The 21,772-nt window shown below is 44.0% G+C and overlaps 3 protein-coding genes across 4 annotated transcripts; all 3 read left to right on the top strand.

Moving 5' to 3' along the window:
* Window positions 1-2,153: 2,153 nt before the first annotated feature.
* On the top strand, window positions 2,154-3,368 carry LOC129600623 (5-hydroxytryptamine receptor 1B-like). The gene has a single exon (XM_055499161.1). The coding sequence runs from the start codon at window positions 2,154-2,156 to the stop codon at window positions 3,366-3,368; it is 1,215 nt and encodes a 404-aa protein (XP_055355136.1).
* Window positions 3,369-4,686: 1,318 nt separating this feature from the next.
* On the top strand, window positions 4,687-12,748 carry LOC129600614 (5-hydroxytryptamine receptor 1D-like). Its single transcript, XM_055499150.1, has 2 exons — window positions 4,687-6,202; window positions 12,136-12,748. Exons 1-2 carry the CDS (start codon window positions 5,518-5,520, stop codon window positions 12,471-12,473), a joined length of 1,023 nt encoding a protein of 340 aa, XP_055355125.1. The 5' UTR covers window positions 4,687-5,517; the 3' UTR covers window positions 12,474-12,748.
* Window positions 12,749-19,807: 7,059 nt separating this feature from the next.
* On the top strand, window positions 19,808-21,540 carry LOC129600617 (uncharacterized). 2 transcript variants are annotated; one of them, XM_055499154.1, is made up of 4 exons: window positions 19,808-20,026; window positions 20,112-20,315; window positions 20,398-21,207; window positions 21,341-21,540. In XM_055499154.1, the coding sequence occupies exons 1-4, from the start codon at window positions 20,021-20,023 to the stop codon at window positions 21,509-21,511; spliced, it is 1,191 nt and encodes a 396-aa protein (XP_055355129.1). In that variant the 5' UTR covers window positions 19,808-20,020; the 3' UTR covers window positions 21,512-21,540. The 2 variants fall into 2 exon arrangements, with proteins under 2 accessions (XP_055355129.1, XP_055355128.1); XM_055499153.1 differs by having other exon boundaries at window positions 20,112-20,327.
* The last annotated feature ends 232 nt before the right edge of the window (window positions 21,541-21,772 follow it).

Genomic DNA, 21,772 nt, shown 5'->3' with positions numbered 1-21,772 from the left:
CACGATTTCGCCGGTGTATTACACCATACTGTGTTTTGTCGAGCTGGATTGGCTGGATTTACTGGGTGAAATCGGGGATGTGCTATACAGTCTGCAAGCGACAATTGATCCGATTTTGTTGATGGTGTCTTTGGGCTATCTACGGGAAGCGTTTTTTCAGCACTTATTCCGATTGAAGCGATTATGCCGTGGCGCTCGTGTCAGCCCATGAAAAAGCGTGTTTTCGTTCAATATAATAACTGGCAAAATATCGATGGTGTACTGAAATAATACGAAAAGACGTCTAAATACTCGAGATACAAATTCGAAGGTTTTGCGCAAGCATTCTGTTAGTTTATTTAGTTGATTGAGACTTAGGTGACGTGTTCTTGCGTCATTTACCTTCCTGTACAACAGGGTTTGTCCCCTGAGTTACACAGAATAGTCAAGAGATCATTGCACTTGCGTTTTGACAGTACAGATCCCCAGACATCTCAGTGAGTTTCCTGTTTAGATTTCCCAGGTGCTTAATTCAGCCGTTATAATATTTTTAGTCAACTCACAAGTCAGCGTCACTTTTTTCCACGTTCAGTGGTACAGTAACTTGGTTGGATTCGGCCAAACGATATCTAATACAGTTAAAACAATGCATGAAAGAATTACTTAACTGGATTCAACGACTTTTGAGGCATCCCTATAGCAGCCAAAAAAAAAGAGTGGAATAAAACGGTTTCTGCATAAAAACCCGGGTAGTTATCTGGTCCGAGAAAAAAAAAGAAAATGTGGGCAGGGGACTTGAAATTAACATTCATAGTGTATTTAACCTGCGATCCCATTTTACGATAGTGTCCTGGTATCCTGCAAGCCAGGATCCTGCAAACCTGGCATTTTGTAAGCCAGTTTCAAGTTATCGCCGTTTGTCGACGTTTGTTGTATTGCTATAAGTTTTCAGCAGATCTATTTCTCCTGTGATTGACAACCTTTTCGCTCGGTACGAATACTTAACTTGCTACGCGCCACATTCCTGTTCAGCAACGTACCTAATAACATAATTATTATGAATGAGCTACCTACAGTACACGTAATGAGCCACAGCAGGAATTTCCGTATGGAAGTAACACGTACTATCTGCCTTACAAGGGTAATACGTCTAGGCGGAAGAAATTGTCTCTCCTTATATCCGGGACGCGCTCGTTATAACCGAGATTACTTGTTAATGTTTACAGCGGAAGGCAGGTCAACAAGGTTCGACCATTAGTCACCCCATCCAAGTGTACTCCCGCGGGAGGGATGCATTGCATCTCCCAGTGGTACCGTCCACGATGGACACGTCAGGTTGTGTAATGCCAAGGGAAAGAGTTCATTACATGACATTGCGGATGATAGTGGGCAATAAAAAAAACAGCACAAAAACGTACACTACTGTCATCGTGATAATTATTGTTATTAGTATGAGGTATTCGTCAATGTTTTTCACAATAGATTCGCCCGGAAAAAAAATAAAAGCCGTCATTCCAGAATCCCTGAAGTAAAGGAACTACATAAATAATGCAGCTGATTAAGATTAAGTGTTTCTTGTGCAAAATCGAGCAGGGAATGCGTTCTAATGCGAAAACACTGAAGTATACGGTTTAGGCCGTTGGTAAGTTTGCGGACCGGACCGTCAGTCTGCTCGCTTGGCGGCGCGTCACCAAACCAATTCAACAGCTGCATACTAAGTTATCCGCTTAATTTATACCTAAAGGTCATGCCACAGTGAAACAGGCGTTTAAGAAACCCGTATATCATGCTAACCATGGCTAAGCATAGCCAAAAACTTTTACCGGTAAACTAGTGCGTATTAAGAAGAAGTTACAGAATATTCCAGGAAATAGATCGTGTTTCCCCCATTGTGATGAGCTTATACGGCAGTGTTGATTCAACGCCCGATTACCGGCGCCGTTAGGCAGCCGAGCCGGCCGCAATGGGATCACTTTTCTCATTTTCCAACATGACTTCTCAAACAGGCGGGTTAGACATTGTGTCAACACATTGCCGCAGCGCCGAGAGCTCTGCCGCGTTCAACGGGAATTTCAACGCTTTTCATCAATACACATCCCAGGAGCCTCCTGTCACTTTTCCATAACCGTCGCTCGCCTAACTCGTAATCTTTATATACTGAAAATTCTTTAAAAATGGATAATTCCACAATTCTGTTATTAATTAATTCGTCTTTAATTATTCTAAACGAGACGCAGACGAACCACTCCGTCGTTAGTGTAATAAACGTCCTGGAAGGTTCCCCATCCAAAATCTTATTGAACGCGACGCACAACACCTCCGCGGTGATCAGCATAACGGACTTAACAGAGAAATCCACCTCCCGCATGGTCCTGATCGTCTCCCGCTTCGGCGGCTGGACGCTTCTCAATGTGACCTCCCTGGACCTCCTGGACACCCTCCCGGCCACCTGGGACGCCATCCCCATCCTGGCCATTATTGTCATGATCCTCACCCTCTCCTTGAATATTCTCCTTCTTATTTTATTGACGCGCCGGCGTCTCCGCACCTCCTTTACGGTATACCTGGGGGTCCTCTGCATCACCAACATCATCTTCTCCATCCTCAACAACCCCTTCGACATCCTGGTGGAGGTGTACGGGAAGTGGCCGTACACCTCCGGGGTGTGTGATCTGTACTTATACGGTAGCTTCATCGTCTGCAGCATCACCATGCACTGCCACGCCCTCATCACCGGCAACCGTTTATGGGCCATAAGCTTCCCGCTACACTACAAGAACCACCACTCGCGGGCGGTGGCCGCGGGTGCCTGCATCGTCGTAGCGGTGTACGTGCACGCCTGCTTAATCCCGTTCCTGGTGCTGGATTCCCTGTACTACCGGTATCCCGTGGGGGAGATTGTCGTCGGATGTACACCCAATGTAGCCGCCCAGCAGAAATACAGTATCGTCGTGCAGACGCTTCTCTTCGACCTGCCGATTGCGTTTATCGTGGCGGCGTACCCGTTTTTATGGTATAAGCACAAGAAACTCCACCGCATTAGTGATCATCATTCCACGCCGAAGGACGAATCCGAGACGTCACGACGCGGCGGGGAAGTCGTGACGCATGTCACGGCTAAGAAGAACCGCCGGTCGTTTCTGGTGTTGACGCTGCTGACCGGGAGTATTTTTCTGTGTTGGACCACGGCGCAGGTCTATGATACCGTGGATTGTTTTTATGATGTACAGCGCAGTGAGGCCAGTGAGCAGCAGACGCTGATTTTGATTCGGGAGATCGGGGAGCTGATCTATTCGGCGCAGGCCGCGTTGGATCCGATACTGTTTATTGTGGCGTTGAAGGATTTGCGGGAGGCACTGGTGAAGATGCTCCGCGGGGAAAAACATTAAACCGGTGATTCTTGTATAGTTTTCTAAGATATTGGATTTAACATATATTAAAGCGATGCAAACCGCTGTATTTTTTCTGTATAACCAGATTCACCGCAGTTATGATTATAGTAAAATTTAATACTAATAAAGCTTTACATATCTAATTTGCGACTGATTTGTACAATTGTTTGTTCGTGAATCTGCATCTGTGCAGAAATCAAATTTTCCGTTATACGTACATCAATTTTATGTCTTTTTTGCGGTATTGATTATCGGCGCGTTTATTGAAATCCATACAGTTTCGATATTTTGTGAATCGGTTATATATTTACATGCAACCATTAAAACATTAATCCAACAAAACTGTATCTTAAAATACCTATAATTACTTACCTATACATTATCTTGAGTCATTTATGCTGCTTTTTAAAATTTTTTTAAACGAATTTTTTTGTCGACATCTGGTAGTGATTTATTGACAACTAGCGTATTTTTTTAGATTTTCTGACAATCGATTTTTGACATGTGCTTTGCAGGAAAACTTTAACTGGCGCGACGTATGCGCTGAGTATCTAAACCGCATAACCGCCTTTTTTTTGCCATAATTTTCAAAGAAATTTAAGAGATAATTTTATATCATTTTTCTTCCGTGCAGGCAGAATAATGAACCAGCTGACCGAAATTCTAAAAGAAACAAAACACACCCTGATTAAACGATAAAACCAGTTTTTTTTAGTCTTGACTTAAAAAGCCGTTTTTGCATCACATGCATTACAGTGACTCTCGCACACGCCTGCTTTATATGAACCACTCGGTTTCGCTATAACAGCAATAAAATGTGCCGGAAAGGGAAAATTGTCAGTAAATTTGCAGCGACCGTATCGTTGCCGGTAAAATCCATCCAGGCAGCGGCTGGGGAGTGCTGTTATCCCACACCAGAACCCATTCACCAACCGCCGCGGGGCCCACCAATCAATACCATTTATCCAATCCTAACAGGCTTACACACACCGACCGGTACAACGCCCACTGTACGCTTCGATAGCCCTTCATTTAACCACGGCCCTGACACTTCCCCGCCGCACACAACGGATCTAATTAGTTTTGTTAATTAATCGATTCTTGGTAGCCGCCGGCCGACTGCGTCTATTATCGATTCAACGCAAATGAACTATCCCGAGCCGGGCGCGTCTATTTAAAAAATCTCGCTCACTATAACGATCGCGGCGGTTGGGGAAATGATGGAATAATAAGGTATCATTAAGCCGGACTGACTTCCGCCGTGTGGCCCACCATCCAGCCGTATAATAAGCGGAAAACGCGTTCGTCCGCCGGGATTTATACCCCTTTAGAGAGAGGGAGCAAAGGTGAACCTTTTGATATGTTATGAGGGTAAACACCGCGTTATGACCGCGCGCACAGGATCAGTTTAATCAACCCGGCGTTTATTCCGCGGGTTAGCAATCAATCCCCAGACTAATCCCGTGTAACAACAACCCGTCAGATTATATAGACATATTCATATTTATTCCACATCTACACCAGTGCATCGATCTCCGTAGCGAAAAATTGCATCACGGAGAAAAAGTCATTTCCGCGACCGCTCACTGTGTTATATAGCGCATATGGACGCTCTTTTCCCGGCCGCGGTTTATTTCCTCCGGACAGCTAGTGTTGCCAGTGTAAAAGCGTAAATGCAGCACATGTTACCAACCATGCTCAGCCTGTCAAATTGACGGCGCTGTGCAATGCGCTGTATTGTAATCTTTTCTATACGCACCCGGCTTGTTCTCTTTTCAAACTTTGACAGAGAGGCATCACACGGAACACGACAGCGAGAGCAGGAGAGAGAGAAGAGAGCGAAGGGAGAAAGTTTCTTAACCGGAAACGTGGTATAACCGTATATACGCGCCCGGGTTTTGTGTGCGCGCGCAGGCGTTGGCGACACATTGTTTCGTTTAAGTGTATACAATGTTGTATATATATGCCTCCCAACACACACTCACTGTCACGATCATGTTCCCATCCGGACTCAGCCCGGGATAACAGTGATGGATGCGCCGTGTATTTGATCACCTTTTCATTGGCCTTTACACGCATCATGTACAACGTTTTTTTCTCTTGTGATATTTATTCAGCCGTGTGTTTGTGACAATCGCCCGCAGGGATGGACGTCACCATGGACACCGACAACACCTCCGCCCCCAACACCACCACCCCCACGGAAGACCGCGAGGGCGCCGTCCTCATGGGCGTCATCACGGCGGCCGCGTTATTCACCAACACCTTCACCTTAATCCTCTTCACCAAGGTCAAATTAAACAGCTTCGACATCTACCTCATCAATCTTCTCATCGTCAACCTCCTCTACTTGGTAATCGCGTGCCCGCTAGACATGGTACACCGGCTGCATCTCTTCAACTGGCCACTGTCCGACATCACGTGTTCGGTCTACTTATACACTTTATGGACGCTGCAGTATCTTCTCCCGTATGTGCATCTCTTAATCTCCTTTAGCCGGGTGTGGGCGGTGGCCTTCCCCGTGCACTACAGCCGGACAGCGACGATTTCGCGGTCGGTGGGGTTGTGTGCTGCGGTGTGGCTGCTGGCGCATGTGATCACCCTGCCGGGATTGTTGTTGGACGAATGGCTGTACCGGCGTCCGATTAATGTGTATGGGTGTCAGGTGAATCTGGATACGGTATGGTCGCAGAAGATCTGGCTGCAGTTTTTGCAGATTCAGGGGGCGATGTGTGAGGCGCTGCTGCTGCTGGTGTACCCGTATATACGGTTTAAGAAGCGCCAGCGGGATAAGTTGGCCAATGCCCGGCAGAATTCCCGGATGGGATCAGGTAAAAAAATCAGCGTGATTTATTGACGAAAGCGTGTATCTGTTTATTGATTTGTTAATATACTTAGCACAGACTTTCATCCCGAAAATCTGATTCTGAATATTATCTCGTCTCAGACATGAACAAAATAAGCAATCGTTTAATAACAATAATGTTTGCTTATACATTTTCAATTATAATTAACTTTTAGACTTGAATTCTCGTGTTATATGTATAGCTATTTATTCAACGCAAAAAAAATAAAAATAAAAATTTTTCAAGAATATATACGCGATAAAACTCGGGTTTCGCTTAATTTTCCGGCTTATTAATTTTATAAACTTCTGCTAATTTTTGCTAAATTATTAAGCCGAAGATAAGCTTGCTCGAACAGTGTATAATTATGTTGATTAGAATTTGCTTGTAATTTGATGTCATTTACTTAAAAATTTCAATTCGGTGTTATTTTATTCGCTGTATAAATAAAACAAAATGACGCAATCGTCAGCTTCACCGCGTCTAATGACAATGATCTAAATCATCTAAATCATATAATCATAGCGTAGACGCGCCGCGCTGACTGTCTGCTACACGAGACATTAGATTTTTAATCCGCCGCAATCAGCGTACACAGCCGCGTATTCCCCATCGCAATTAAGTGATTCTTGGGATATTTAATTCACGAACCCACTTACAATCGCGCTGTATTGATTTTCCAGTGCGTCAGTTATCAATTGCCGGCATATTACATACGCCGGCTTAGCCTTGACTTGGCCCCGGCTAATGAGCCTATAACGGGTTGGAGCAAAACAATTCTGTAATTTCCGTATGTGTGCGTGTGGCATTACTTTAGATCAGCGCTGACCCCGATGTCGCGGTCATGTGGATGCTTTGGCGCGTAATCCCGTCATCCGTTGTAAATGAACTCGACAGCTTAATTATGCGCCTATCAGGATTACACGGCAATTACAATTCGTCTTGTTTCAACGGTGGTCCACTGGAAACAAGAAACATGATATACCGGTTAACCGGGACATCGAAATCGATACGGGCGCAAAAATCTCCGGTGTTGCTGCCGAGAGACCCGTTCATCTAATTAGACATCTGTTTCTACGTATAATTTCATTTAAAAATAGATTTTTCTAATTATGTCTTGGAATAGAGTTGATACGCAGAATTATTTGTCAGAAAAAATTAATCACAAACCAATCGTGAATGTGTAGTTGACGAAAAGATACGAATCCTTGTGACAAAACTAGGGTTTTAAAGTTAGAGTGTAGTGGCGTAACGAGCCGTGGTAAATGATCCTTGCTTTCTTACAGAAGCGCAATAATTATTACATACGTAGACTAATGTATTTAAATTTATAACGACCGCCGGAAGCAAAGAAAATAGAAATATTGAATATTAAAAAATAGGAAAATATATTAGACCTTTTTAGAAAAAAAGATATAGTGGCGTAGCGAGCCATGGCAAATGGTTTTTTTTGCTTTCCTATACAAACGCTCATTTCAATGGATTATATTGTTTAATAGAAATTATTCCATTCAAATTAAATACGGCCGCCGGCAATGGGAAATTAAAAAATGCCGGTGACGGGACTGCCGCCCAAGGGAGGGCATTTTAAACAAATCAGGGTATCTGTGATTTATGCGAGTGCATCCATTAGCAACGATACCATCTGCCGCGTTGTTTAGCGTTATCGTGTATCTTTTTGTGGTGTACAAATGCGGAATGGGCCGATAATCGTCTCGTATATATGTATTTTATTCCCCCGTCCGGCGCGGGTTACGATATGATCGATGGGGGAAAAAATCAAGGATCCCCGGCACAAGGACACTTGGTGCCGGGTGAGCGCGGCTGGCCCAATCAGAGGAACACAGACGCAATTGCCAACATCTGGACGTGCGCGCATATACTGTAACGATGGCACGCAAACCGGTTTTCTCCTTCAAACAAAAAACCCTTCTCTTGCCACTACAGGCTAGAATGCAGTGCGCGCTTGTCGCCGCTACTTTGCATAATTGATTTGCTTAGGCCAGTGAACAGGTTTACTTAGCTGATTAATGGACAAAGTGTCCTTTTACACGTTCCGCGGCCACCACAATCCTGGCGTCAGACAACCATGTGTACGTGTGTGTGTTTGTTTTAACAGTACTTCTACGCATCGGGGAGATAATGGAGAAAAAAATGCTGGCCTGCTTTTTTGCATAGATAAATATTGGGTTTTAAACGGAAGATGGGTATTGTTTTGCCCCGACCGGCTGCAGGCTATAATGCGCTTTAATTAGCTTGTGAAGGAGATGCGCTGAAAATAGCTGCTGCATTACTGGTGAAAATGCCAAACAATATAAATAAAATGCTATAAATATAGAGCATTCAAATAAAGCCACAAACAATGAGAAAATAAAGCATTTCGGAGGAGATAATGGGAAAAAATGAATGGTAAAACTTTGTATAAAATGTTTAATAAATGTATAAAAAATAAAAAAAAACGTATAAAAAAATATGTATAAAAATGTATAATAAAATATGTATAAAAATGTGTAGGTTTTAAACGCATAAGATGTGGATGCGCATTGTGTTCATGCTGTTGCACATGCGGCTGTAAGGTCTGAACTGAATGCGCATGTGGCTAGACGGTCTCATTTTGTGGTAGTGTGCTTCTGGCGGAAATGATGGAATCATTCTGTCTTTACGATCTGTGCAGAATACAGCTTGCGGTATTAAACGACTAAACATCGTTGTTACGGGATATCGTAAAGGTCATAGACGTAGCCGTGTAAAGATACGGGTAACAAAATGTTGCCGCCTACATTAATATAAAAAATGGTGCACTGAATAAATCACCGAATTAATTAACATTTGGCAAACAGTAAACAAAATTTAATGACAGTGTAAAAATACCATACAAAATAATTTTATTATAAAATAAGTTTTTATATGTAAATGCTAATATTATGCAACAGAAAAACTTTTAAAAATAAAACCAATGAGAGCGACAAAATGGCTTTTTGGATCACAGTGGGAAAAATTGCGTCAGGCTATCTTTGGCCGCCCAAAACCAATTTCCCGGTAATTACGCTAATATTTTTTATCTATATTTTCCATTAGTCCGCACCAATTTCGGCCATTATAAATGGCGCATTAAATGGCAAAATTCCCCAACGAGCCGCACCACACGTGCATGATTGGCACGCAGCACTTCGTTTTTACGCGGCACGCTAATTGACACGGGGGATGGCAGGCGTCAAAGCGCGCCCGGCATGTACAATATTGATGCCGGGCGCGTTAAGTGGGGGAATCCGTGACACTTCGGCATTGAAGAAAATAACCATGTCGCCTAGACGAGTGTTTTTTCCCGATCATTTCCCTAAAGAATGTCTGGCAGGAAAAACATTCAGAGAAAACACAGAATCATGACCCACCCGTATTAATGCAGTTCGAGTGCTTTGTATGAAAATAACCAGCACGGGAACTGGATGCCGGTAATGGGGACATTACGTGAATAATGCAATTGTGTCTAAAAATATAAATTCTTCATATCAGACATAAAATGCATGACGCTTTTATATTATATATAATATATAAATATTTTTTTGAATAATAAATATTAAACTGCAAATTCTTCATTTAAAATAATTTTTAGTGTTAAACATAAAATACATAAATTCTTCATAAATTTTACGAAATATAATTATCTGTTCTAAAATATAAAACGGAAAAATAATAATTCTTCGTTTTGTATATGGGAGTAAATTATAAAAAAATATTATTTTAACGCTTTTATGTTCGAACTAACAGCTGGTCATTTATACGTACAGCAATGGCCTACTACTCTGTATTTGGAATTTTCATACTGCATTCTTGGTTGATTTTATTAAAAAAATTTTTGTACCGCGCAACGACTGGCCGACTAAAGAATTTATTAGCCCTTAAACGCACATACGGTTTTTTAAATAAACCGGCATTTTGCGCTAGCTGCTGAAACCAATTTTAACGATGATTATCGCTGCACTATTTAATGGCGCCGTAATGAACTGCACATGCGATCCGGTTGTGCGGGCTCGGATTGGTTTTTGATGGGAGAGGGGCCGAAATAATGGTCTGCTGTCCGTATCCATTCCCCAGTGCTGATTGCTATCGCGGGTGCGGGCTGCGGGATAAATGGCCATTTTTGCTAATGACTTAAATTGCCGATTGAAAGCGATCCAGCGCGCAGCAAATGTCGCGCAATGAATTAGACAAACGTTGGCTGGGGGAATATGTAGGCAAGCTATATGTGCGTGTGCGCTAGATTTCCGGCTGTTTTACGTGTGTGCGTTTAACGCACACCAAAAGGTTTCCCGCTGCACTGTAGTTTTTGCGATTTCCGCTAAATGTCTTTTTTAGCGATGGATCCGGGTGCGTGGTGGGTTTATTTGTTATATAAACAGAATCGAGGGAAAAAACGTTTTTTTTCCTTTTAACAACTTTATTTTACTTGCCGGTATAATGGCTAATCATTGTACAGATACTTCGTAAGCTACCCGTAGTTATCCCAAATAAATTAATTATTTAATGTCCATTGCGTGTGTAATTTCATTAAACATGCATTTTACACGCGAAATTTAGCGGCAGCGCTTAGGAAAAAATTCCAGACTGCTGTCTCATCGATAATGCAAATGGTGTCCCGTCTAGGATTTTTCGAGTATATAAACACTGGGTTTAATGTTTACATACCAGGCTACGAACAACCGGGAGGAATCGTGACCTCGCGTAAATTAGTACAATGTTAATGCATGACCACATTTCGCGTGTTCGAGTAATATTAAAATACTACTGTTTTGATAGCTTGAATTCAGTGATATAATTTCCACGAATAATGGAATAATGCAGAGATTGCTGCTGTTTATTGTATTTCTTATTTATCATTATAAAAATAAATATTTCTTGAAAGCATTTGGTATAAGCGTTCCACGAAATATAAGTGCGAAAACTGCCAACGCCATTTAAAAATATCGAAAGAGGTTATATAAGCGAAAACGCGGCTTAAATTTTTTTTTCTGGGAAAATAGATGCAGAATATTTACAACAGGTTCGTATTGTTAATAAGCTTTGCATGTGTGCATAGCCACTTAATTGAAAAATCCAACAGGAAATATCAGCGACGTTTAATCTGTAATAATTATGACCATGCATAGAAGTATGCAAACATGTACGCAGTCGGCCTTAGATGCGAGTATATGCCCAGAATCGTAGCGTAACGGCACCAGACCTTCCACAATTCATCTTTGCAAGCTGCACTAAAAGAAAGAAACATGTGCCTGTAAATTTAATAGAGTTCCAAAGATTAGACCAACTTTTTCCATGTGTAATGTTAGTCGGCCACAGCAGAATAAAGGAATTTGATTGCTTTAATTAAGACCAGCAATTTACGAAATATACGTTAGTATAATGCACAGGAACATTAAACATATTACACAATTTTTGAACTGTTATCATTTATCGTATATTACCGTAGATTAAGTACTTAGTATATCGTTTTTGTGTAACAACGTAGGTGCACGTTTTGCAGTCTTAAAACTTTGTAAAACTGCAAATCGTGCAACAATAATGACTGTTAAACCGAGCTTAGTGAATACATGTGATACATATACCACGTTCACAGAATTAACAGGAGCTATTTTTACAACACTTGTTAATTCCTACAATAATTTTTAATTCTCCTTATAAATTTTTACAGTCCAATGAAGTGTCTCTCAAATAATAAAAATATGTTACAAATACAATACAGTCCGATGAAATGTCGATTAAATAATACAAATCTGTATATCTAATGTATTTTTAAAAATCGGTGAAAAATACCGTAATATCAGGTCAATATTTTTGATACGGGAGCTCTCTAACGAGCGGGCAAATTTGGCGATAGATTTTTAATGCAGATAATTACCGAACATCATTATTTCTTGCAGAGAACCGCTCGCGAGAGCACATGCAGCTGGTAGCCAAGAACCACAGCGGCGAGTGCCATTCGGACGGCAGCATGGCCGCGACGGCCAGCAAATCCTCGCAGAGCTCGTACGCCTTTCTCTTGTTGACCCTGCTGACCTTCAGTCTCTTCCTCCTGTGGACGCCCAACATCGCCTACTTTCTCCTGCTATCCGTCGCCGATATCCCCTACGACCCGGTGGTGGCCAACGTGGTTATCCTCCTCTTCAACGTCCAGATCATCCTGGATCCGGTGCTGTTCTTTCTGGCCATGGGCCACCTGCGGACCGCAGCGAGCGATATGCTACGAAAGGTTTTTTAAGCTGACAGCGCGATCACACTGTGGAATACTACAAGACGGGCATTTCGAGGGCAGTAACAGGTGCATAATTAGCGAATGGGTCAGCTTTTCGGTTTTATGTTACCGGTGAGCGATGAAAATAACATTACCTTACGGTCATGTTCTTCGAAGTGAATTTTTTGCCCACATTATGTGAATTATTTATAACGCAGAAGGAAAAGCTTTGCGTAAGGACTTAACTGTATGCGCGTGTCAAAAAGTTACCAATATAACTGAGAAATAAATGCTTATTCAAAGCGCGATGCACTGCAGTTCGATTTATCGTGAATATTACTGCTTGCTAGGGAAATATGTATTAGAACGTATAGTCAAAGTTTCAAACCCCCCGTAAATTTAATAGGCCCAGGAAACTGTTCTTGACTGAAGCGACGGTTTAACTTTCTGAAACAGCCATCCACATTTGACCAGTCGGCAAAAACGTAAAAACAGAGTCGAAACGTAGAAACCGTAAATGAATTGGAACAATGCCCACTGTAACCTTTCCTAATCTTTCCGCTGCTTAGTCGTAATGTGGTCAGTACTCACTTTGCCAGCGGATTGATTAAATTTTATGAGGCTCCTCGTAAAGTGTCCTGCGCTCGAGAGCACAACACCATTAGCTGTGCTATATGTTGTGGTTCGTACACGCTTCTCTACCATTGGTTTCCGACTGATGACTGATAATGAAAATTTCTGCTTATTGAAATAATGCTCAATTATTGCTTTCACTAAGTACTCGTATTTGCAATTTTGCATTCATCATGGGTAGTCGGAGACAATATTAATGTACTGGATATTGGTCACAATTATTATATTTATTGTTAACCGCATCGTGGCAAAAGTAATGAACACTGTTTAACCGGTCACGCGAAACGACGCAATTTGACGTCAAAGTCTAAGAGGGACCGCAATCGTTCACCCACACACCTGTCCTAACAATAAATACAGTGCTCGTTTGCGACGATAAAATAAAGTCAGTAATTTACGTAACAGATACTTATCATGCTAAATAATACTGCAATAATTACGATCCTTTTCTGGGACTTGGATATAAGACTTAAGATATAGGTTAATACTGTCTTCTTGTCCTCGATCCAGAAACACCAACAGACATTTCTGCTAGCTACTAGCTACTAGCTAGCTAGCTACTACGTACTAGCAAGGGGTATACTACAGTACGTTAGTACAGTCAGCGTAAGTACTCCAGTAAGTAACCACAGTGTTCCGTAACCACAGTACCGCATCACTAAATGTGTGAGAACGCGACACGACTGCTATGCGCATCAGTAAGTACTGGTGGTGGTACAGTTAAGTATTTACAGTACTTACCTTTCTAAACACAAACTTGAAGACTTTTTGCAAGTTGTTCAGTAAGCGTAGTTGCCTGGTGTGAGTGGTGTGGTGTCGGTGTTCTATAACAAGTATAATACAAGGAAGTTTATTGGTACTCACTTTCTTACACAATAAAATTAATATAATATGAATACTGACGAATGAAACCGTCCGAATGAAACCGTCCGTACTGACGAATGAAACCGTCCGTACATCAGGCTCGACGGTTTCATTCGTCAAAGTGGCTAATGCTGTCGCATTGTACAGGCGTAACCCCAAAACGCACATAGCGCAAGCCGGTCTTGGCGTGAAGATCCCTTCTTCCGATCGGGACACACAATATTACGAATATTTTTCCAAGATGATGACTGGCAAACCACCACCCGCTACCCGGACCGGCTCTTTGCCCTCCTGGAGCTGGAGGAGCCCATCAATATGTACACACCGGGCAGTGTGTACTGTACGGGAGCAACCCGCGGTCGTACCTTTGGACTGAAAAAGAAGATCCTTACACGTAGGCTCCGTGGAGTGTGGCGCAACCACCGTGGGACATCCGCTCGTGCACCGATAAACACGCGGAAATCCCGAATCCTTTGCACGCACGCTATCTGCCTGGACCGTCACTTTCCGGGTTTTGTGCCGGTGGATCCGCACGGGCTACCTGGTGCATGGTTCGGACAGCATCGAATGTGATGCGACGTTTCTTGATTTCCTTTTTATTATCATTGTAACTTCTCTGTATGCAACGGCTTGTTTGTTTTGATTTTTAGAACAACATTGGAGCGCCGTTGTAAGTATGACATATCGTGATGGCACGCTTTACGCTTTTACCTTTCTTGTAGTTGGAAAATAAACATAAATCATGATATAATTATGGGGAATAAGTAAGGAATACTCGTACCATTTTTGCTTAAGCTCTTCAGTAACATAAAATTTGTAATGCAGGCTTAAATAATTAATACGAACGATGTTTGAAAATGTAGGATGTGCCGCGATAACGCTACAGCTACACCCAGATGGTTGTTCTGCAAGTCGATTCGGGATGCTATCGTAAGTTCATATTGCTGCCCACTGAATTAGTTGCGAACTCACTCGTTCATAAATTCCGATAGTGCTGGATCTAATTGTAAGTATTTAATTTGGTCCGTGCAGAAAATCAAAAGAAAGCCAGTTTTCATCGCATGCTTGAACCTCATTACAATATCATTTCTCGCTGGATCGTAATAATTATTTTCAAACGAAAAGTTAAATATGATTATTTGCACCGCACATAACTTCCCAACTCGGCATTAACTAGCCTTCAGACAATAAAGCATACAGTAACGTGCGATTCAAAACCGAGAGGGATCCGTTTCAGTTTCATAGTTCATCCCAGGTTTGATTTCAGACAAAGCCAGAATTACACCTTTGCGAATCCAGGGATATAGGGATAAACGATCCACAAGGACCGTTCCCCGTTCAGCCATGTGCATCAGAAAGTGTAGCGTGATGCGCGACAGCTTTTCCACTTGCACATCGTGTACGCCATCCGCGCATCACTTCTTCCCGCGATACTGGGAGGTCGGGCGCGGATCAGCGCTTTGCACAGCCCACAACACCTGCAGAAAAGGTGTAAATGAAAGTTAATCACAAAAAATCAGCATGAACGACGCGATGTCGCTTTTAAAGGGCAGCAACTGTTTAAATGCTATCAAGTTCTACCTTACCTTGGGAAACAGCTTGATATAACAGCAGCACTGCTTATTGGCTGCCAGCGAAGCCAGCAAATCGGACAACCCATGCAGTTGCGCTTCGCTCGGTGCCGGCGGTGTCGCCTCCAACGCATTCCACAATGCCCACCCGAATTCGTCAGGCATCGCCAGCCGAGCGAAAGGAATGGGGAATAGCACCTCGCACGCAATATGCCAAGACACCCCATCGATAGCGGAATACTGCAGCTTTACTTGGCAGTTGACGAAGTAGATGGCATCACAGGGGCAAGTACGCCACGAGGCAGCGAAATCTTTAAATCGCAATTGGGCAGTGCCAGCTGCAGAACTAAACAGCATATCACAACAGTCATCGGAATGGACCGCACACACCGGTAAGGGCGCACAATCGCCAGGCGTACGAACTCCGAGTTTCCACGATGCACCCACTAGGTAGATGGCGGATAGTTGGATTTGCTTCTGTTTCCCCACAAAGTCGATCAACTTCAGGATTTTCTCATAATCTTCCGCGTGCAACCGGCCCTTTCGTTCGGCAATCAGAACGCGGTTTGTGGTTGAACGGAGACAGTTGAAAACTGGTCACGTCATGAGGTACAGCAGTCGACCAGAAGCATACTTCTCCAGTTGTTCGCGGCCAAAACTTTTGATAATAATATTCGCAGTTAACTGCGACGACTGACAGATGGCGTTCCACGCAACACACACGAGACGCACTTCCTGCTGCTTTGCAGTGTCCAACTGGGAAAACACTTCCAGCAGCAATTCCGGGGGAAACCAATTCAGGCCGTCGTTCGTCCAGAGATCGGCCGGCGATTGTACTGGACAATCTGGCGCAAGCTGGATACGAAGTTGTTCAGTAAATGTCGATCGAATGCATCATATATCTGTACCCTCTGCGAATACATACGATAATTTATTCACTCACGAACCAATGGAAATATACCGTATTCTTGCATCGAAGAGCGACGTATCGTTCTTGTGATATTGACGACCGATGTACCAGAAACGTCCATCAACTATATTCCCGGGTACAAGACTGCTTCGCAATCCATTCAACGTCAACGCTGTCCATGCATATAAGCGGTCCTCCAGCTGGCAGCAAGGAGTAACTGATCGGCAGCACTGCGCTTCACGAATTCCCAATTTTCTACGGATTGCATGAAGCTTCCGTCTAACTGATCCTTTTCGGCCTGCCGTGCAGTCATACTCGACAATCGCCAGCGAATGCGATTGACCGGGACAATGTCCATACAGCGCTGTCCGCTATTCGACCACTGCATTACCGCCGCTTGTTCGCGCCAGGGTTCCATCATACCCGTTGCCTGACCGAGTACTGCTGCCGGAAGCCACACCAACGGACCGGACGGCGTTTCCCGGATCAGCACTTCGACGGATGTGGTCCAATTGCGGACATGAGGAGCGGGCGCTTGGTGGAGTCCTCTGGACAGGCCATCAGTGCGGAAAAGTCGGTTGAAGGGTGTTAGTTCGTGTCGTCGATTAGGACAAAGGAAGTCAATGAAGAGCCCGGTATCATTCACGTCCACGACACAGCCGTGGCGGAACAGGCCGTCTTCACCCAGTATTTCTACACTGTTCCACTGGTGTACGGCGTTTGGCATGGCTGCGACGGAATCCAACAGTTGAAGGATTGTTCGATAGAATATTTCAATACAGTTTGTATGCTTTGCCGATAGCCTAGCGGTGACTCTCTCGGCCTTAGAGTATGGAGGTTGTGGGTTCGATTCCCTCAATCGGCAGATTTTTTGCGAGTGTCTGTGCGAGCCGAGCCTAGCCCAGCCCTTTCAAATTCGTGTCCGTTGTGACTACTCCGCCTCGGACATCGTATCCCTCCTTTCTCTTTAACTGGATAAGTGTACAAAGGGAAGTTATAGCATCATTATCCCGTATTTGGCGTGGTAAGATCCAGCGCGGCTTCGTAGAAATTAACGCAGTTTTGCGTAAGGAATTTCATAAACTGCCGTGCTCATTTTGTTTACGTGCTCACCGCCAGTTTGTTATTGCCGAGTAAATTTTATCCAGCTGCCGCAACCACCATCACCACCTTACACTGCTCAGAGGAATCAACATTCGTAACGCTTCGTACAGTACTTATACGTGATCTGATATATTTTAACTATCATATTATATTCGTAAACTTTTTCTGTGCGATGGATAAAAAACAGCTAGTTTTCATACATCTCTTGAACGCTTTGATATCAATTATCACTGGGTCGTTTTAAATACGACCCATAAATTTGCTGTATCAAGCTCAATTTTTAAACGAAATTTCTCAATCGCCATTCGCCATTGATCTTGAAAATAGCTTCGAAATGCACTTTACTGACCACACAGAATGTCATAATCCAAATTTTAATAATGAAAAATATTCCTGTTGCGAATTATCAGGAGCACTGTTTCCATGGAAGAAGAAGAAAAACGCAAAATGGATCAGAAGGCATGCAACATGTTCAAATAGTCTTTACGAATGGTTAGAACAACAGGAAATTACAGGAGGCCGCGTTGAATACGCGTGAAAACTAGCAGACTTGCCACGAATTAACCTGATCCGTACAGAAAACAGCTGCATCCAACCCGCTCCCATAAAACCGCATCAACGCGCTGGTGAGCCAAAATACTTCACACATTGCGCGTTATGAATGGAACGTTTTGTGACGTATTTACTGAGCGCTAATACTTTCAGTTTATTAGCAGCTCAGGAGCTGCGCCTTAGCAGACTAAAACATCAACAACGCAACTGCGTATGTACATTAACTACGCCAGTTGCCAGGTACAACATTCGTACAGCACAACATCTTTACACTGGCATTCACGAGAATCCTTTACTATACACTACACGTTTGAAGGGGGGAAGAACGCGAACGGTGCGGCACTGTCGGACAGCCATCTTTATCAGGAAGTGCATCGTTATGCGGGGCAGTTTCTCCAGCCGCAAACCTTTGAGTCCGTCGATACACCACTTGTGGTCGCGATAATGCGATGTTGGACGCGGATCAGCGGACTGCACAGCACATAACATCTGTAACAAGAAATATCGCTTGAATGAGGAGCGAGTGAAAAGCTTCCGAGATTATACCTTTCGGACCAGCGCGAAATTAGTGGTGAAGTCTTCATTGGCTGCCACCAAGTTTAAGAAATCGTGCAACATGCACATCCGCTGATCACTCAGTGCCGGCAGCATCCCCTCCAGACGATTCAGAACGCGAGGCCGAAATCGTCTGGCAGCGTCAGCCGAATCACGGGAACATTAACGTGCAGCCCGGTGGTGAGATCACGTGTAGCGGAACCACCGTACTGCAAGAACACTCCGCAGTTGATGAATTTGATGACATCACACGGGCACTGTCGCCAGGCTGTGACAAAATAGCTGAACCGCCAGTAATCCGTCATCTGATAAATGCGCTGGCCTTCCGGTTGGTGCCGTACACACTCGGTGGTGGTAACATTCTCACTAATCGTGTCTATCAGAAGTTCGACCCACGTGTCCACAAAATAGATCGCTGTTACTTGGATTACTTCTCTCTTGTACTTCCCCGTAATGCTGATCATCTCAAACAACTGCCGGTAGTGGAACGGAGTCAGATTCAACTCGCGTGCCTCCACAATGATGTAACGTGTTATGGAGCGGAGGCGTTTGAAGACGGCGGCAATCAGTACGTAGATTTTCAGTGCGTACTCGTATCCCTTCAATTTCAACTGGCTGGTTTGGATGAGAATGTTGGCGGTGAACAGCGGCGATTGGAGGATAGCGCTCCACGCTCCAATTATTTTCATGGCATCTATTGCCGTTCTCTGGCAAGCAGCTGCAGCGAGAAACTGCGTCCGTTTTTAGTTTACGGGCTAGAGACGAAATGCCGTTCCGACACATTTTCCCCTTCGAAAGCCTCAAGAGGTGGAAATTATCAGTTCTCGGGGTATACTGAGTTCACATGCAATAAGACACTCCAGAAATTGGCAAAGGTTTTCTTGACATGGAGCATATTTTATTTAACTTTATAGTAGATGCAGTAAAGTTGGCTGCAGTCACAAAATCGTCTGTGGACCTGTGGTCATGACGCAGACGGCGTTTGTACTATACAATACATCCTGTACACTGTACAGGATCTGCTGGCACTGTATCGGTAAGAGCAGGCAGTACGTGCCAAAACGTTGTCAGCAGTCTTTCTTCGGCAATTGTGCCGTACGTACGTCCTAACAGATTCATTCAGTTACTAATAAGAGATTCATTCAGTTCAGTAATAACTTAGCAAGCAAATTTCTTGGATGCGTCCTATCCGAATGCGTACGCTTTCTTCGCATACTGTATTCGACGGGATTCAGCTCGTTGTTGGCCCCAATCCAGCTCTCGCCATCTGCTTGCCTGCTTCAGATGTTATATCCCCCCTTCCTGGAACTGGATAAGAGTACGAAGGACAAAACATTTTCCTGTCTTTGACGTGGGAGGTCCAACTGGGGTACGAAGAGAAAGTAATGCAGGTGTGTGTAAGGAATCTCGTAGACTGTCGTGCTTATTCTGTTTAAGTGGTCACCGCCAGTTTCTTATCGAGTAAATGTTTTCCAGCGGCCTTCGGAAATGGAGAAAGACATCTCTGTGGCCATGAAGTCCACGGAACGGCTGCACGAGCAGGCATTCGCACGGCAGGTGGAACGCCAAAAGCCAGAACTGGACCAAAACGACCTTTTAACGTCACCAGCACCGGAAACAGCGGCCCCTGGCCATGGCGGACTCCAACTTCAATCAGCGGAGAAAGCGCTGGAGAGTGACGTAAGCGGTTCAGTAGGTTTCCTCGTGCAAGTTCTGCTTACTCCTCACTATGCGGCATAAACGGGCCACTTAACTGTTACAGGGTGAATCGGTGTGCCAGCTGGTGAAAACCGAGAATGGCAGCGCCACTGCCACACATCGGGAGGAAAGGGGATGTGAAGCTCTGTTGCCAGCACCAGCTCGCGACGACGATGGCGCGCTCCGGTTTCTTCCCGTGGAGAATTTGACGGAGACCTTCCAGTATGTGCCCACCGTTGCCCAGTGCCACCTGCGGGCGGTTTGCGCCGGCTGGAACGGCATCCTGACATCAACCTCAGCAAAGCGCTTGCTGTACATCCAGTCCCCAGCAGAAATGCGTTTTGAGAAGTGCAGTTCGTTTGATTGTGCGGGTACTGCTGATGTCAGTGCACGTTCATGTTGGAGTAATCGCGCCGTGGGCGTTGTGGGTGGGCTAAACTATGGTGCCAAAATGCGATTGGAACTATTTGCTGGTGATGTGCGCTTGCACTTGGCCACCCAAGGAAGAACCGAGAAAGAACTTCTGGGGAATCTTGTACTGAAGGATGTTGACTGCTGCTTTTTTCCTTTTCGCTTCGCTGATTTCATTTCCCTTCTTCGCGACGTGTTCAACTCTCTGGCAGCGATGTGTCATTCGCTGACCGTGAAAAACTTCACATGCGAGATTGTCGACAATGAAAGGGATGGCTGTGTGCCGATCACCATCCGCATCCCCTTCGGACAAATGAGCCACGGTCGGCGTCTAACTCTTGCTGACTGGTACAACATGATTGAACAAGCCTGTCCGCTGCTGGACGACCAGCAAAAGACTCTGGTGTCAACTACGCTCAAGGAATGTGAACAGGATTTCTTACTTTCCTTTGATCTGAAACAGGTAAAAACAGCTTAATACTTAATATACATATTCCAGTACTTAGGAAGAACGCTTGCGGTACTTTTATGAGGGTCGCAAAACTTTACTACACCATCTATGCTGGTGCGCTACTCCATCGTGCATTGCTTTACAGATTCGAAAACGACAGGCTAAAGATCCCCGGAAAAGCCGCAGAGCTTTAAAGTTGCTTCCATTTGATGGTTCACTGGCCTCCATCGATGTGAACCGATTGACGCAAATGGTGCAATACCTGATGTACTGTCGAATAATGAACAGTAAAGTGAAGCTGGACGTGGATTTATAAACCTCCCTTTAGGCGGTTATCCCATTTACTTGGACATCAGAGCTGACGGCTGACTTTTGTGGAATAACGGGAATTTGCTTATGCGCAACGAAAGAAGGACTTTGAATGGGAATGTATGTGTGTTTAACGGTTCGAGCCCTTTTACCGTTTTTATGCCGTTAACTTGATGAATTCGATGATATTTAGTTATTCAGCCATGCTTGAGCGTAAGTAGAATAGATAATTTAGTTTCGGTTAAATTACCATAGCTTGAAGGTTAAT

Source organism: Paramacrobiotus metropolitanus, unplaced genomic scaffold (assembly GCF_019649055.1).
Source record: "Paramacrobiotus metropolitanus isolate TYO unplaced genomic scaffold, Prichtersi_v1.0 Parri_scaffold0000186, whole genome shotgun sequence".
NCBI classification, from domain to species: Eukaryota; Metazoa; Tardigrada; class Eutardigrada; order Parachela; family Macrobiotidae; genus Paramacrobiotus; species Paramacrobiotus metropolitanus.
The sequence above is the reverse complement of the archived record's forward strand: the minus strand, read 5'-3'. Positions and strand labels throughout refer to the sequence as shown.